The sequence below is a fragment of the Cupressus sempervirens genome, chromosome 2 (genome assembly GCF_028749045.1).
Source record: "Cupressus sempervirens isolate cs-2001-9-10 chromosome 2, ASM2874904v1, whole genome shotgun sequence".
Lineage (NCBI taxonomy): Eukaryota > Viridiplantae > Streptophyta > Pinopsida > Cupressales > Cupressaceae > Cupressus > Cupressus sempervirens.
Window position 1 is genome coordinate 775,293,752 of NC_143119.1, and position 18,143 is coordinate 775,311,894.

Genomic DNA, 18,143 nt, shown 5'->3' on the forward strand with positions numbered 1-18,143 from the left:
GTGTGATTAAAAGAAGATCTATGTAGAATGAAATGAATATATGAAAAAAGAGAAGCAAAAGTCAATGGTGGAGTAAATAAAGAGAAGTGGAAAATAATGAAAAAATATATATATATATATATATATATATATATAGTAAGAGCAAAAGAAGTGGAATTGTAAAGTATGTAATTAGATTTTTAATCTATTTTATATATTAGAGAGAAATGGAAAAGATGAAAGGGAGATAAAATACATATATTCATATTATTTTGTAATAGATTTTGGTTGGCTTCAAACTGGGATATAGTGCATCTATTATTAGTTGGGTAAGCAATGTTGGCAAGGTGAAAAAGAAATTTGTGTGCAGTGAGTTGGTGTTCATGAAGACAAGCAATGGGAGTTGGTCATTTTGATAGGTTGAAGTCAATGAAGTGTGGGAGTTGGAGCTTCCAATTAGTAAATGCTCATAAACATAGGGGCTGGAGCCTCTAGTAGGTTAGAGCCTACAAAACACTATACAAGAAAAAGTTTATAAAAGCATTAGTTTGCGTGGTTTTCTTCCACATTCGGTTTCCACGTAAATTATTGTGTCATTGTAATCATGTGCAAAAATGTTTATTTATGCATTTGAAGTTATTTTGGTGATTAAAGTTTTAAATTGACAAAGTTGTTATTATATTGATTCACCCCCCTCTTAGTGTTTTATTGTTCTCTTCACTTGATGCAGGAGCATCTTTCATGGGAAAAAAAATTTAATGGAGGAGAGAGAAAGTGATGAAAATTAGAGGAAAAATATTTTTTTTTTAAAAGGGAAAAAAGAGGGGAAAAAAAAGCAATTTCTATTTTTGACGTGCATAAGTGGCATAAATAGAAAAATAAATTAAAATAGTTGTCATTCCATTTATCGAGGTGTGTAGGTGGAATTCTAGAAGTTTGTGGACATTTCCTTAAATCATGCATTTAATATTTGTTGGGCCATATGGTGATGCTTAGTTGTATTTAGGTGGGAATTAAATCTTTGTTGTAAGGTAGTAGCATTTACCTTTTATCCCACATTGGTTGTGTTTGTAACATCTTGGGTGGTAATTGCTTATTTAAGCAAGGCATATGAGCATTTATAATCAAGCTTCAAGGTGTGATCTCTTCTTAGTAGAAGCTTGGAGAGAAAGATGAAGCTAAAGGGTGAGTTATTCTGAGTCTGTGGACAAAGCACTGAATGTGAGGTAGTTTACAGCAGGATTGTGGTGGAGTTGTGAGTGTGTGGATAGAGCGTTGAATGTGAGGCAATTTACACTTGGATCTTGGATAAAGTTGGAGAAGAGCTAGTGTCTGCGGTTTAAAAACAAAGAGGTTGCTTGGTGGCTTGTGAGCACAAGTTGAGATCTTGGAGGTTTCTACCAGAATGTGGATCTGGACTAGCTAGTGTTTGGGTTGGATCTTGAGGGAGCTTGCAAAATTGTTGTTGTAATTGCTATTGTATTTTGTCGTAACTAGGAAGGCCTTACAACCCAACACATTACATGTAAATAGTTATTTTATGAATAAAGAGCTACATTTGGTATCAGATCTTACATTTTTATTGTGTTTCCGCTGTGTGGTTATTTGCTAGGGGCTAGGACATCTCCTTTGGGAATTCTCCTACCTTGCATTGCATCATCACTAAACATCAATGAAGGTGTATTGAAGGATGATGATCGTCAAACAATAAATCAAAGGTTTTTAGAGAAATCGCTACATTGAATAAGCCTATACATATTATATTATAAAAACTTTTGAAACGTAATCCCATTTCTTCCATTATTGTTAAATCAATGAATAAGTTTAAGATTGTAACACCTATGACTAATTTTTTCGTACTTGTCACACAAATGAATATTAAACACACACAATCACGTACCAACCTACATAGATGCACATGTCTATGTGTGTGGGTGTGTGTATTATTTTTAGGCATAAAGTTCAAGAATCTACATACAAAGGGAAGCTAAACATTAATATTTCTCATGAGCACATAAATTCTTGATGTGGTCAAGTTAATCCTATGAAAACAACCAATATACACATAAGGACATTAATTTTTTTTCTTCATAATACACCTTGTTTTAATGTTATACATGAGAAGATAAACCACCTAATACAACATCTAAGATAGTTCTTGCAAAGCCAACATAGTAGTCGACATCCCTACATCCCACTCTTCATGTTCAAGAAGGTATTATTTATAATGACATGGATAGCCTCATCAAAATCATGATTTTGATAATAAAATATTTTGACTAGAGACACACATTCGATTACGTTGACTTCCCTAATGCAATCATTTCATAGGTATTTTTTTACAACACGCCCAATTTTGTATTATTGTTTTCCTTTCTTGGCTTTATGTCTATGTTCCTTGTTCCTAGTTAGCATGTGCATGACACACATACATTTTTAGTAGTGCATTGATACGAATGAATATGTTTCATGTTGTTAATGTCACTCCTTCCTTTTTCTTTATATCATTTCCACTTTGAACTTTTTTACACTCTATGTATGTCGAGATTTCTTATGCTTCTTCATCCATTTTTCTACATGTCCTTACACTTTACCCACTATTTATACCAACTATATTATGTATTACCTATTCTTATTTCACTTTGTGTGTGTGTGCACGCGCATGTGCATGTGTGTGTGCCTTTTTTATCTTATTTCTAGGTTTAACACTTTTGCTTCTTCAATTTCCATTTATTTGTTTTTTATAATTGTTCAATTCTCTATGAATTAGTTTAACTTCTATCTGTCCTATGTTCCATGTTTCCAAATTGGGTTCTTGTAAGTGTTTCACATTTGAACATGTTTTCATGAACAATGCCCCACACTTGTAATATTTTTAAAATGTCATGACCCATATGCTCATTTTTGTTACAATTATCTATTTTTTAATCTTATCTACCTACTTACAATTCCACAATTGTTATTATATGCAATTATAATCTTGTTGTGTCTATTTTTTTAATTTGCTACTAGACTCGTGGTCTCTTGTTATGTTTCACCTTATGATTACATATTTCAAAATCTTGACATGACCTTATCTTATACATCTTAGTGATTTTCATGTATAATCTTTAATTTTCCTTTATGGTCATCTTTATCTTATCATCTTGCCCATATTATGAATAGTCCTACTTATCCAAGCTTACACAATTATCTCTTCTTTAGATTACAATTGAAATATGCTAGCATGAACCTTATATATCCTTTAATACCATCTTTGTTCTTATTATTTGCGTACTTAGGCACAACTCCATGCTTTTATGCTTATAACCAATTTATGGTCTCACGTTATTAAATGATGATACATATTTTTACATGTTACAGTTAGTTACATGCTTACATTTTACTTAAATATTGTGTTATTATTATTATTATTATTATTATTGTCAAATATTATCTCCTCAAATATAACACATCTCTTAGATGCAATCAATTGGAAGGGGAATTATACTATCACTCACATTATTGTGATTAACATTTTATATAACAACTATCTTGATCACATAGTATGATTGCAACACATATAAATCTATCACATTTTTCCACTATTCATAAATTGATTGGATCGCATGCTTATATAACATGAAGATCAATTATCACATTTCCATGCCATATGAACATTGATCATATTACATGACCACATTGGATATATGTCTATCACATTGCAACATCACATATAAATCACATGGAGATTAATCTTCGCATCACATGCATATTATGTGGAGTAGTATCACAATGCCCACATAACACAAAGCACTATCACATTGTCACATCTTGTGGAGTTTCTATCACATGGTCCACATCTAGTATAATATTTTCATGTCAATCAATTTTCTAAACATCCCCTCTCCTCTTCTCATTTTTATAGATAGTTGAATTTTTCTTTAAGACTTTGCTTATTTTGATTGTGTAAGCAATTAATTGCATATCTTTTTCTTATTTGCTAGTTTCAAATTCATTATAAAAGAACTAACAATGATCAATAGATCATTCTTCTATACAATATCTTTTTATAATTTATTTTAATATTTAATTTCTATTTTAGAACATCCAAATACTTTTAAACATGTTTGTACAATATTCATACATACTACTAATTGAATTTATTTTTACTCTAACAATTAAAATTGAACTCCATAATTTTTGAGAACACAAAAACTTAAACCCAAATTTTACAATTATCTAAAATTTGTTCACTTATTTAGTCAATTTTCCTTTAAAAAGAAGGTTCACGAAGAAAATTATGCTATCCACAAAGCTTTCTGGTCCTCCAAAATTCACTTTAGAAAATTGAGAAAGTCCTTATGGTTATCATTCACAAAAGGCTTCTTAACTTGAGAAGATGGGCACGGGATATACAACATTTCTAAGCAGGAAGCATTCTACCGTGGGTTTCTGGAGCCTTCTTTTTCTAGGCTTGTGAGTTGCATTAAAGAGTGAATTGCCTAAAGTGTGAGCCTTATCCCCGGCTGCAAAGTTTCACTTTTCAGATCAACATATCAGTGCATAAATATGAGGGGCCAGGATAGATACTAGGAACCGCCAAACTGGAGTGAAAATAAAAGTAGAAAAATCAGAAACGTAAAAAGCACCCCCTATATAAAGCCCCAACTGGATTGCTATGCATGATACAATTTGAAAATGCAGAGCCCAATGGGAAAACTCTTCGATCAGAAGATATTCTAGGGTATTTGGAATGTAAGGTATGAATTGTGCTTTTTCATATTTCGGTTCCCCTTTCAATCTCACTTCTTGTTTCTGTGCCCGGAACATGAAAAACATTACTTTTTTCCTGTTAACAAAGTGAAGTGAGCAACGTGTTTGTGTCAACACCTAATATGAAGATAAATGGAATATGGTGATCAGTTTAATTTGTTGGGTAATTTATGGGTAATTCATGTGATATACGGCTAAAGTGATCAGTTTGAAGATTGGTAGAATTTGTGGTTTTGAAATTCTACCAAGGGTTTTATTTGCGTTTCATTGTAGTTGTAACTTACAATTTCTCATATCTTTGCGAGACTGTGAACCAGTTTCTGGGCATCTGTTTGAGTCATTAGGATATGTATGCGGTTGCAACCAAAATCAAATTCATTGTCTTTTTAAGAAACCGATCAGTGGGTAGTGTGCTTGGTTTTGACCGGATGATAAACCTGGTTCTGTTATTTCTTATTTGAAGGAGGTAGAAGACATGGATAGAAGGATAAAAGAATTGGTGATTTTTGGGTATATTGAGTCTTGACCAATTTGTTATGTTGGGATTATCTTGAATCAAATCCTAGAGTTGGCCTCTGTAGGAAGACCATGTCTTTGAATTTTGACCTCATTTATGAAATCTTGAAGCGAGTGGATGGCATGACACTTGCGAATGTAGGATGTGCATCCTCTGTTTTTAAGTCTGTGACCATGGAAGAACACATTTGGGAGGAACTGTGCTGGTCACAGTGGCCTTCTACTAGAAATGAAGAAGTGATAAGTTTGATTTCTTCGTTGGGTGGGTTCAGGAAGTTTTATGCAGATTGCTACCCTATGATTTTTAGCAAAGAGATGATTTCAGCTGCCGAATGGAGTTCAGTATTCCCTGAAGAGGAAGAGGGGTGGCAGGAATGCTACGACAGTGATGATGAAGATCTGAATGATGCTTTGGCTTCTGACTTTGTTTCAATTGTAGATGTACATTACAGAAACAGAGCAATCTATTCCAAAATACTCTGGGGTATCCCAGGTGCAGATAACCTTCATGACTGGTTCTCTAGCTGTCCTTTCAGTATCAATGTTGTTTCTGACAGAGCTGGGAATGATGGGGACCTGGTCAATATCTCTTCAGCAGATGGCCTGCCATCAATTTCCTCAATTGAGAGTGAAAGGAGGGATGGGAAAATCTGGGGAGAGTTGTCTAAGAATATAAGGCTTAGTTGGATTCTTGTAAACAAAAGGAAAAAGCAAGCTGTCAACCTTGCCAGTTGGAGCCCTCTTGGAGGACGAAAGCATTGGCCTACTGATAACGATTTCCTCATAAGGTTTGGTTCCATACTTCCTGCTGAGAATATTTTGCCATTCAGGGTTGTCCATTGTATCCTTGTGATGAAGTTTAGGATTTCAATTGATGGAATCGGAGGAGGCTCTTATATTATGAAGCTGACTGAGCTTGGCATGCAGTTGGAAGACATAGAGGGTGCCCATGTGAATGGTCGGAATAGTCTGCTCATACTTAAAAGAGCTATGAGCTGCTGCAGAACTATGAACTATACTAATGTCTCAGAATCTTATCATCGATATTTGAAGGTGCGGAATGAACTGCAAGATGAGAAGACATGGAATGAAGGCTTGATTGATACACTTTGTGCTCTAGGTGGCATTTCTGCATTTGCCATATGCTGTTTCCTTGTCATCTAAGATGGAAATCTCTAAACACTAAATTTTTGTTTGACTATCATAGACATGGATAGGATCAGTGGATTCTTTGCCCAGTTGCATCTCATCAATGTATTTCCACACATGGATGTTTCAGTTTATACTACTATCTTGTATTACCTGAGCTTCATCAACTGATGTTGCTAAACAAGCATGGATTCTTCCTCTGTTTTTTGAATTGACATTCCTTTATGGTCAAAGGTAAATCTCTGCTTACATTCAAAATTGCTTAATTCTAATTTCTTGTCAACCTAAATATAAAGGAATTACCCTCGTGACTAAATTCTTGGGCAGATGTATCTTTGCACATGTACTTTGTTTACTAGTCAGTCTAACATAGAATCATGAAATTTAATATTTTTTCAAAGCTCAGTGTTTCTTTGTATGTTCATTAACAAGCATAATGTGTATATTATGAAACACTTGAAACATGTAAATGAATTTTCCTGGATGCAAGTCAAAAGGGCTCAATTATACCTGATTTTGTTTTGTAACTAAGCATGAGAAAGATCTTGAACTAGTTTAGATATGCTGGCCAAAGAGAAATGTGGATATCTAGCAATATTTAGTTGTAGACGTAAATAGTTCACGTCGCCTTGCTTAGGACAAATGAATTATGTGTTAGATGGATTATGAACTTTGTTATTGTCATTACCACCATGGACTTTATATCTGGTCAATCATTGTAAAAAACTATACTTGGCTAATAGGATGAATCGCAAGAGATATTGATCAACCCCACAGTAGCCCAAGATCACCTACTATCAGAACCACGTTGCACGCAGGAGAGAAGCAATAGCAATGCTATGAAGCCACATTATTCCTTAGGTGCAACATGAAATTAGTATTATATACAATGAGGAAACCCTTGTTGTAAAGACAAGGATGAAACCCTAGGGCACACTTAGATCACGACATGTGTTTTAATCCTATGATATGAGACACAAATAGTAAATGACCAGTGTCCACTTAAGTGGGTGAGAATAGGATTTAGCATGAAACAAATTGGGTAATATATCATGTTCACACCAATGCCTTTTTTTAAAGTGCAACTTATGGAATTTGAAAGAATGAGAAGATACAAAAAAGAGTGCCGACTACAAGGGCATCTTAAGTACCCATGTACAAACAAAATTGCACAAAGAAAGTAAAAGAGTGAACTTGAAGGGTACTTGAGGACTCAACACGAGTCAACACGACTCACCAAAGACTACTTGCATCACTAATGTAGAATAGGTATACATCCAATGGGCGAGAAAAAGAGAGGCTATGTATAACCCCCTCCCTTCCCCCAAAGAATTAGCTTGAGTGCCCATTGTGAATGCTCGAAGATGGTCTAAATTTGGTATAAAACACATTTTTTCTTCCAGGTAGAAACAAATTCAATGGTACATGTAAAAACTCCCGCTACGAACATTGAAATGAGAGAAAAAAGTCTCATGATGCGTGCCTTAAAAAATTGCTCGTGTTCACATGTTAGAAGCGAAGGATGTCACAATACAATGAGGTGAAAGCAGTCCAAAAACTGTCAAGCTTCATGAAGATTCAAGGTCAATCTTCAAATACAAGGCTAATGTGATGACAAATTTGTTGTAATTATCATCAGAAAGGAAATGGATATTCTCAAGTGTCTGTCTAACCTCCAAGATAAAACTCACAAAAGCATCTTGCATTACTTGTAAAAAAATCATCCCACGACTTTGATTCTTAGCAACTAGAAACACCTGCTGAACTCAAGTATTGGAAGCTATGCAAACAATGCACTTTGAAAAAGAGGTGGATGAGATGGAAACTTAGCACAAGTCTCAAGAACCCAAGGGGATGAAAGAACACAAAGATTCAAGTGACCAAACTTCTCCTCAAGAACGTGATCCACAGTGTATGCATGTATGTTAATATCAATCTAAGGAGTTGTGATGCAGGAGCATCCAAGAGCATGGGCAAGCCTGCACATCCAAAAACACCATTGATAATTTTTTGTTTTGAACCAATGCTCTTCTCCACCCCAATGAGTGTGTTCAAAAATGTGGAATCTGTATTGTAAAGTTGGAGAATAGCTTGAAGTTTTAATGTTCCGATTGTATTAATATTTTCAAAGGAAACAATGGGCATTAAATACACATTGTAGGAGTTCAAAATTTGAATTTCTTTATCTAAAATTAGAACCAGACACCCCCAGGCACAAGAAAAGAGAGTGGAGAATCTGGAAAATGGGGGAAATCACATAATGGTGCCAGAGAAATGATGAATGAAGAGTAATATCTAGCCAGAGGAGATTCCTATGCCCAGTTTGGGAAATTTTGATGGAAAAAGCATTCTTGGTAGAGCAGAGATCTTCATGTCCAGGCTTGGGGAAGAAGATCAGAGAGCAGATTGATGCAAGAAAGGAGATAGGTTTGCTTGAGAGCAAGTGGAGAAATTTACATAGTGATTTTGGGATGAAATATTCATGCAACTGGTATTTAACGTATTTTATTCATGTTTATAGAGATTTATGATGTTAATTTTAAAATGTTCTGAGATAGAGCTTGTATAGGAACTTGATTGAATGATTCCTACAGGTAGTCTTGATATACATCTTCAAGAGTGTGCTACTTTCAGAAACATGAATAAGAGTGTTGCCTTTTCATGCTTTTTGCTGCAAATCATGTTTTTTAATAGTTAAAAAATTTGTGCTCGAGTCTTCTACAACAATTGTCAATCTATTCTTGGATTGTCAATCTTTGATCTGCACCAAATTGTGAGATCGTTGTGGACAAAATGTGAAAAGGTGTACAATTGAGATAACTTGATCAACCATCCCAACAACAAAAATCTCACTACTCATCGACTCTATAGTAATTATTGAATCTAGTTTGAACTTAATGGTTTTGTTGCTTGGCTATGTGTAATTTTATAGATGCAAAGGAGATTGGTTGACTAGGAAAGAACACAATTTATGTCAGTGAAAATGTCCTCTTCAATATCAATAGATCCTTAGCCATGAATGCTCATATATGTGTTCTCTCCTAGTAGGATGTGTGGTAAAGTATGAGACAAAAGAAAGAGAGCATACTCTTATGACGTGAAGCTCTAGAACCAAGAAGCCATCTTAAGACTTTTTAGGTGCAAAAAGTGTCTTGCCTTTTCCGATACTATTAGCCACTCTAGCTTTCCTTGATTGTGTAGATGATGATGTTGTCAAAGAAGAAGAACTAGATGACATTGTTGAAGTCAATTCAATATTAGTCTTTTAAAGAAGATGCTACCAGATATCAATTTAGTTTTGCATAACATTGATGCTTATTATGTCTTAGTGTTTTGTAACATGCACATTATTTCTCCTTCTGAGATTGTTCCCTTGTAGAAGAGGAAGAGGACCCAAGGGTAGCTTGGGATGCTGGTCCCTTGGCTTGCTCTTTATTTTTCAAGTCCTAATGTTCTGTTCTTAACTTTTTTATTTTGGTCTTTTATGCGATGATTAGCAATAAGAGCATGTAGTTTTGTATCCTTTAGGATACCCATATGTACTAGTTTTTCTTGCTCCTTGCTGTGCAAGTAAAGGTATATGGAATGCTCAGTAGGATGAAATACTGAAACATAAATTGAATAATCAGGAGCAAGTTTGGCGAGGATAGTAGGTGTCAGATTCCTCAATACCACACAATGTCAATGACAATCTAGAGATTTAAGCTTAGTGAAATAATTTTGGATGCTATCAAAGTCAATAGGGGTCAAACCAATTCTCCAATTGAAATCCTCATTTTGCACCGTGCTTCCCAAGTATACACTATAATATAGTCAAATCTGATTTGGTGTTGTGTTAGAATCTATGTGTGAAAGGAAATCAAGAGAAATAGACATGCATAATCTTCCATAGGCTTCATAACACCTATTTTGCCACTTCCTTTTATTATCTGCAATTCTTTTTTGTTGTATGTCCATTTGTTTTTTCTACCCATAATAATGGTATGGATTGAGAGTAGTTTGGGTTTGATCCATGATGTTTACACAACAATACAAAAAATGGAAAGAAGAAATAGCGATTTACCCTTATTATACTAGTATCCAACTTCTCCATCCAAGAAAAATGTCCACTTTATTCTACTTATCTAAAAGATAAAAGTACAAAATCTTACTGCAAATTGAGATATTATTACTTGAAGTTTAACTTCAAACTGGTATAATAAGTGCTTAGATAAAATTTCACAAAGCCTACTGGATTGTCGTGTACTTCTTGGAACCAGCTTTCCGATGTCTACTTATTAGCAAAAAAATAATGCCATATGCCAAAGCTATGTTCGTTTTTGTAAAATTGTTCCTTTTAGGGCATGAAAAAGCAAAATAAACTGGGTGCTGGTCACCTTTTTTATTAGGTACTCAGATCTTGAGGATGTGTGTATTCTAGGGTGATTGATTGATTTAGCCCATTTGGGATTGTGTATGGCCATGGGCTGCATCCCCATAACCACCTACTTGTGTTTGTACAAGTGGTTGGTGTATGTGCTAATGCCTGCCCTACTTTGTTGTACCAGTTTATTTAACATAAATCTTCAAATATATGATGTAGGCATGACACAAGTGGAGGGCATGAATAATCCCTGTGAGATTCCTATTTATGCAATAGTGGTAGAGAAGAATACGATAACAATATGGCAATGCATAATTGTATGAATTCATACGAAGTTTGCTATGAAGTTCTTCAAACTCTAAAAAGATTCTATTTTTGTTCCATTAGTACATCTTATGATGCTTTATATGGATTTGTAGATCCTCAATGGGCTCAATTGTGAGATCCTTTTCACACTAGGATGCATTGTATAAAACTTTTTGGCCAAAACTCTCAAAAAAGGAAAGAAAAGAAAAATGCAGATTTGGAGTTCAAATATCATGTAAATGTTGTTGACCAATCACATAGTAACCCAAGGATCACTTGCAACCTAAACAGCCTTCCACAGACACACACACACATGCACACACACACATATATAACTAGAGACTTGATTGGATGCAAAATGATAGTGGTAGTTTGGTACAATATACAATAAATAAACTCTTGTTATAAAGACAAGGATGAAAACCTAGGCTGTAATAAGATCAGAACAAGTGACCTAATCCTATGATATGAGATACAAAAATTCAATGACCTAATTCAGCTTAAGTATGCATGTGAGAATATGATCTAATATAGAACTACTTAGGTAACATACATCCACACTGACACAAACAATCTATGTGCTCAAATAGGAAGGGCTTAAGAAGAGAATTTGAAATTAAAGTGATTTTTAAAAAAGTGCCCTATGATAATAAGTAGAAGAATATTCTGTATTCAGATTGCTTGGTAATGTCAATTTTATAGTGGATCGTTAATGCTTAAGGAAATATATACTTAATCCCCATACTTTTTCTATTACCAACGCCTAGGAAACTTATATTCATTGTCATATTGCTACGATGCCTAGGAAATCTATCTCTACGTAATAACCAAAGAACCAAAAATCGGAATCAGATCGGAATTGGAAAGGCTTAATCGAATCATGAATCGCCTATGAATCGGCGAAGTGAAAAACCCTTGAAATTTAAAGATTTTAACGATTTAAAACTTGTTTCATGCACCCTTTACTAAATATAACTAAAACACTATAACATCATTAAATAAAAGTTAACATACATAAACAAGAATCCTAATTGATAAATCCATCACATATGTAAAATGTAAATTGTAGCTTAAGTAAATAAAAATCATAGGATCATAATGAGTCATGACATAGATATATAGAATCTAGATTATAGAATTATAAATGTTGTCAAATCATAAATGTGTGTAAGACGAAGATCCATAATGACAATCATAAAACCAAATCAAAATGACATCAAATCATAATGTATGTAAGATGAAGATCTATGATGAATAATCATGAAACACATGTCTATCTGTAAAGTCAAAGTGTAAACAAAATGAAAAAACAAGGCTCTAGCTCAAGCCTCAGGCTCATCATCATCCTCAAGATCAATTGCAACCTCAGGGTCAGACTCAACCTCTAAATGCCTTCTACAAAGGCATCTAAGGTAGGTCCTAGAGGACCGCTGAGTCGTAGCCCCCGCATGTGCGATGGGTGCACAAACATCACTAGGGCCTACATTTGTGGTGTGCTCTGTGCGTGCACGTGTGCGTTTGCCAATGCCTGAACGTGCTCTAGCCTCCTCTACCATGGCCACAGCCTCTGCCTCTATATCTACTTAGTCAACCCACTCATGGTCTTCCTCAGTGAAGATTGCTGCATCTATGGCCTCAGTGAGCCACTCTGACTCTGGATCAATCTCCTCTAGAATGATCAGAGAGGAGTCAATGGCCAAAATTTGTCCGGTCTTAAGGCGGAGGTTCTAATGAACAAATACAAGATCATTCAACCTCTACACAGACAACCTGTTTCGCCTCTTTGAGTGGATATGCGTGAACATGGACCCACTGCGCTCACATTTAGAAGTGCTACTAGGCTAACTCAAAATACGAATGGCAATCTTATGAAGATTTGGGGTTGTTTGCCCAAACATTTGCCACCATCTATTTGAAATGAGGGAAAAGAAAAACAATTAGTCTCATTTACAATCACAACTTTAAGGCTAAAATTTGAATTGCAAAATCAAAAACTAAAATGCATGTCATAACAATTATGAATTAACTTTAAGAATATATTGTTTTTACCTAGCTGTAATGATGTGTGAGCCTCTATGGCCATTGTACTAGAGAAAAGCAGCCCCTCCTTATTATTGAATTTGTCTAGCTCAATGGTTGTAGTTGCGACACTACCATCAGGACTCAATCTTTGTATGACTGTGTATAGGCTGGTAAGAACCTCCTCATCCGCCCTGAAGTTAGGAAGAAAACGATATGCTGGATTAAGGTAGTAGGCAGCTGCATGGATGGGCCTATGGAGCTGATTCTGCCATCTCCTATCAATAATGTCCCAAATGGGGCCATACTTCTCTGACACTCCTGCATATTGGGCTCTAATGGCCTCCTTGGCCCTATCCATGCCCTCGTATATGTACCCTATAGATGGCTTCTCCCCATCAGCAGTTCGTAGGAGAGATACAAGGGGCTCACTAATTTGCATATAATGTAAAAATATAAATTGAGTCAAGACTCAAAACTATATTATAAAGCTAAATCATTAAATAATTAAAATTATGAAATAATAAATAACAATACTAAATGTTAAATTGTAAAAAATTTGCCTTGATTATTTCTTAAGTAGGTGCCCAAAAACCATCCTCATCAATGAGGATATTCCCCACATTTATACCCGTGGTGGTTTTAGCATAGGAAGAAGAAACAAACTCCTCAACAATCATGCGCCTCAGCTCTTCCCTTGATGTCATCAAGGACTTTAGTGTGATGAAATTCAAGTCAAACCTCATGATGATCGGATGAGCTAGCTCCCTATCTTTCATGTATTTCCCCATTGTGGCAAGGACAAATGCATGGTTGTAGATAAACTTGCATATACTTTTTGCCCTTTTGACACATGATTTTACCCACTCAATCTTACCAATGTCCTCCAACATGAGGTCAAGGCAATGTGCAGCACAAGGAGTCCAAAATATAGTGGAGTGCCTCTCCATCAATAGTTTATTTGTAGCAATTTCAAAATTAATTAGAAAAGTTCAAAATTTGATAAGTTAAAAAGTTCAAAACTTAAATTGTTAAACTTAAAAGTTAAAACTTAAAAATTTACCTGCAGCAACATAACTTGCTGCATTATCCATCACCACCTGCATCACATGTTCTTCATCCACCTCTGCTATGACTTCCTTAATAACTTCACACAAGCATGTGGCGTTTTTGACTTGAGAGGAAGCATCAATAGATTTGATGAACATGGTGGATCCTACAAAATTGAAATAGAGCGAAACATTATATTATCATGATTATGATTCATGGACCATCAACAAATTAACAATCAACAAACCAGCAATCAACAAATCAAAATTTAAATTAGCATGTAGGAAAGTAGAATGATCAATCACCTCCACAGGGAACAAGAAAATTGAGGAGTGTTCTTCCCCTCCTATCTGTCCAACCATCAGTCATGATGGTGCAACCCTTTATGGTCCATTCCTTTCAATGGTCGGCTATCTCAAACTTCATGTCGTCTACCATTTCATCTAAGAGGTAGCCACTCAACTCAGCCTCAATAGGGGCTTTAAAGCCCAGACTACAAATAGTTACGGCATCATGCTTTTCCAATAAGGAGTACTGTCACAAATAGATTATGATTAGAAATTTAGTCTTTAGATAACAAATCATTATGTAATATCAAAGATTCAAATGTGAATCCACGATTACACAAGTAGAAATATTAAATAATTTAAAAAGAGAAAATAAAAAAGAAATAATTACTTCGCTACAACAAATGGAATGTTGCAAAAGTACCAAAAGTTGCAAATTTGTTTTCTGGCAGCATCATGAATCTCCTTGTTCAAACTACCCATGCTCTCAAGCGAAGGCTGTGAGCCAGGAGTAGTGAGTGGCACAAAGTAACTATCCAATCTGGATTTCCGCACTCTAGGCTGAAATATAATAGGCCCAGGCCTAGTATAAGAATGACTAGCACTAGGACAAGCACTAGGACTAGCAGTAGCACTAGGACAAAAGGGAGGCCTAGAAGAACCCTCTCCAACACAACCTACAGATGCGGATGCAGATGCAGGTGAGGTTGCATGGGAGCCAATAGCACTTAACTGTTCAAGTTGTCTTTTCTTATTTAACTTCTCTTGTTCCAAAGCCTCTAATGCCATATAACATTTTCTTTTTGCCTCAGCGGTTTGTTTAGTGCACGGGGTATATCATGTTCAAGTATGCCTGCAATATGATATTTGAATTTATAGATGCTACCCGAGTTTATTTCTTTACAAAAGAAACATTTTGTTTGATATTTTGTTCTTCCAGGAAATTCTTCAATACGGATCCAAGCCTTATCCTTTTTAGGCATTATGGAAAATGAAAGCTAAGGCTGCTGCAATAAGAAAAATCCATTACAAACTTTAACTAAAAAAAAATAGCAAACCCTACATTATTTTTGAGCAAATTGTACAATGTAAAATCAAATAGATGGTTGCAATTTGTTATAAAAACCAATTGTAGGGTTTGCAAGATTGCACTTTGCAATTTAGTAAAAAACCATGTAGAAACTAAAAGACATTCAAGATTTATAAATGAAAATTTAAAAAAATTGACAAAAAAATGAAAAATAAACTAACATACAAAAAACAATCAACACTTACCTCTTGCAAATGAGTTGAGAAGTGTTGCTATTGGCTCCTTAAAGCTCCCAATGCAATCTTATGGCCTCCCCAAACTAATTCTTGATCTCCTTGATGCTTTTCTTTCTTGTTGTTTGCAACTCTATGGTTTCTGTTTTCTTTTCTTCCCTCACTTTTCCTCTCTTCTCATACTAAACAATTAGAAAGCCCTTTAGGGTTATAAGAAAAAGGAAAGACACAATAAAACATTAAAAAAATGTTTTAATTTTTATGTTTTAAAGTTGCAAATTCATGCTAGTCTTGGCCGATTCCACACACCAATTCATGGCGATTTCTACATGAATCGCGATTCATGCGATTTTTGCCCCAAAAATCGGCGAGCCGATTCACTGACTCACCAAAAATTCCCTGGCCTTAGTTAGATCACCAAATCGCCTGAATCGCGGCAATTCACGTTACTCGTAATAACACTGATATATAGTTTTGGTACTGATGCCTAAGAAGCCTATACCTAGTGTTTGGTTATTGAAGCTTAGAAAGCCTATATCCGGTAAGATCATGGTCCAATGGAGGGTATCTACCTAAAATTTCTCAATAGGCATTGCCAAGAAAACTTTGGAGCTTTTTACAATCAGGGCATCCCCGGAATTTAATATTAGTAACTATTATAAAAAAATTAGCTTATAAATTGTAGGAAGTTAGTAGTTCTATGATTTGTGCATGATATGTACCATGTAGTATCGCATCTTGACATCATCATTATGAAGAAGGATAGCATTTCTTCCAAACATTACGTATAATTAAGTGGATTCTTTCAAATGATGCCACATGGAAAAATTTATAGTAGGTTTGGCCCATACAGCTGCTATCTTGGCTTACTCTTAAATTTAGCTGCATAGGTGGTCTACCGTCATTAAATTTTGAATTAAGCACAAATGATAATTTGAAATGTTGTTTTATAATGGGGAACTGCCACAATTTAGAGATTGAAAATGTTGTGAAAAAATAGGGAAGCTGAAATCATGCAGCTATTGCATAATGAAAAATATGCCACACGGCTGCACACATTTTCTTTCCTTGATTATTTCTCCCTCCAAATTTAACCACCCGGATTTTCTACATTGGCACAAATAATTATGCATATCTGCCATCCATTTAACAACTGTTAAAAATGAATTTTCATGGAACCAGTAAGTCCACAAAAGGATCCTATAAAATTTGAGCAGTGGCTACTGAAAAATAATCTAAGTAGTTGCATGGGACATTTCTCTAAGCTGGGGGCAGTTATTTCTAGTCCCACTCCTCATAGCCCATGAAACTCTGGAATCTTAAAAATACTGGCTCATACTATTCTGGTTAAGATTCCAATTTATCCTGTAACAGCATTTTTTCCTTCATATTATTACACGTGTCGCTCTATAATAATAGATCTTGAAGTCTCTTACTTTATACCACTTCTTACATTGTGAAGGGTAATTTAAAAGCCTAGCATGTGGAATAAGCATGAGTTATGACTATTTTTAGAAAGAAATATTCATTCAGAAATAAATTGGGAGTTGATATATCTGAAAAAAAGATGTAGCCAATTGTGCCATAGGTTAAATCCATACAATAAGATAGATTCAACTCTTTTATTTTTTTTTAAAAGAAAAAAGACTTGTTTCTTATATTGAGAATGTAAATGCTATAAAAGGATTAATCTAATGCATTGTGGAATGCCATGATGAATCTCTGATAACAGCATACTTTGATTGTACAGATGTAAGGTGGATACGACAATGTGGATGACTCTCTGGAACTGTTTAATCTTTACAAGAATCCAGGTTTATCCCACAAAATTCTGTGTTATCCTTCACCAATTCTATTTGAGAAATCTTGACAACATTTTTTCATAATTTCTAAAGATTTTACATGTTAGGGCTCAGGACCATCTGTGCTTAAGTACCGACCAGGATTTCAGCATACCATTCAGTTTGGAAGAGTTGGCCTGAAGCTATATTGAAATTGTCTTTTTATCCTGTGATTAAACCATCATAAGCATACATCAATGGGCATAATGGATTTGGATTATAAGATGTGGACCAACGGAAGGAGTCTTGAAGAATTTCACTGTACTTGGGAAAGTAACATGTTGGGACGTCAGCTACATATGCATGTATCTGTAATGCAAAGATACTTTCATCACTGTGGATGCAATTGAACATCATAGAGGTTATGCCGAAGCTTCGATGGTAAAGCCTACATATGTATGTATCTGTAATGCAAAGTTACTGTCTTCACTGTGAATGCAATTGAATATCATAGAGGTTATGCGGAAGCTTTGATGATAAATACCATGCCAAATACCTGTTCTTATAAATGAACAGCCAATGCACACTAAATGGGTATAAATTCTATACAGATGTATGTGATCAATATTCTGCCCAAGTCTAGGGTAAGCAAAATGCCTTTCCAGGAAAAGGACT

The 18,143-nt window shown here is 35.0% G+C and overlaps 1 protein-coding gene and 1 long non-coding RNA gene across 2 annotated transcripts; both read left to right on the plus strand.

Moving 5' to 3' along the window:
* Positions 1-4,591: 4,591 nt before the first annotated feature.
* On the plus strand, positions 4,592-17,732 carry LOC149575769 (uncharacterized). The gene is made up of 3 exons (XR_016360231.1): positions 4,592-4,721; positions 17,438-17,501; positions 17,597-17,732. It is a non-coding gene; the product is annotated as an uncharacterized LOC149575769 (long non-coding RNA).
* On the plus strand, positions 4,711-6,657 carry LOC149575770 (F-box protein At2g27310-like). The gene has a single exon (XM_089815555.1). It carries the CDS (start codon positions 5,323-5,325, stop codon positions 6,412-6,414), a length of 1,092 nt encoding a protein of 363 aa, XP_089671681.1. The 5' UTR covers positions 4,711-5,322; the 3' UTR covers positions 6,415-6,657.
* Positions 17,733-18,143: the final 411 nt, after the last annotated feature.

Coding starts and splice junctions, on each gene's coding strand:
- LOC149575770 (XM_089815555.1), top strand. CDS start 5,323: ATGTCTTTGAATTTTGACCTCATTTATGAAATCTTGAAGCGAGTGGAT.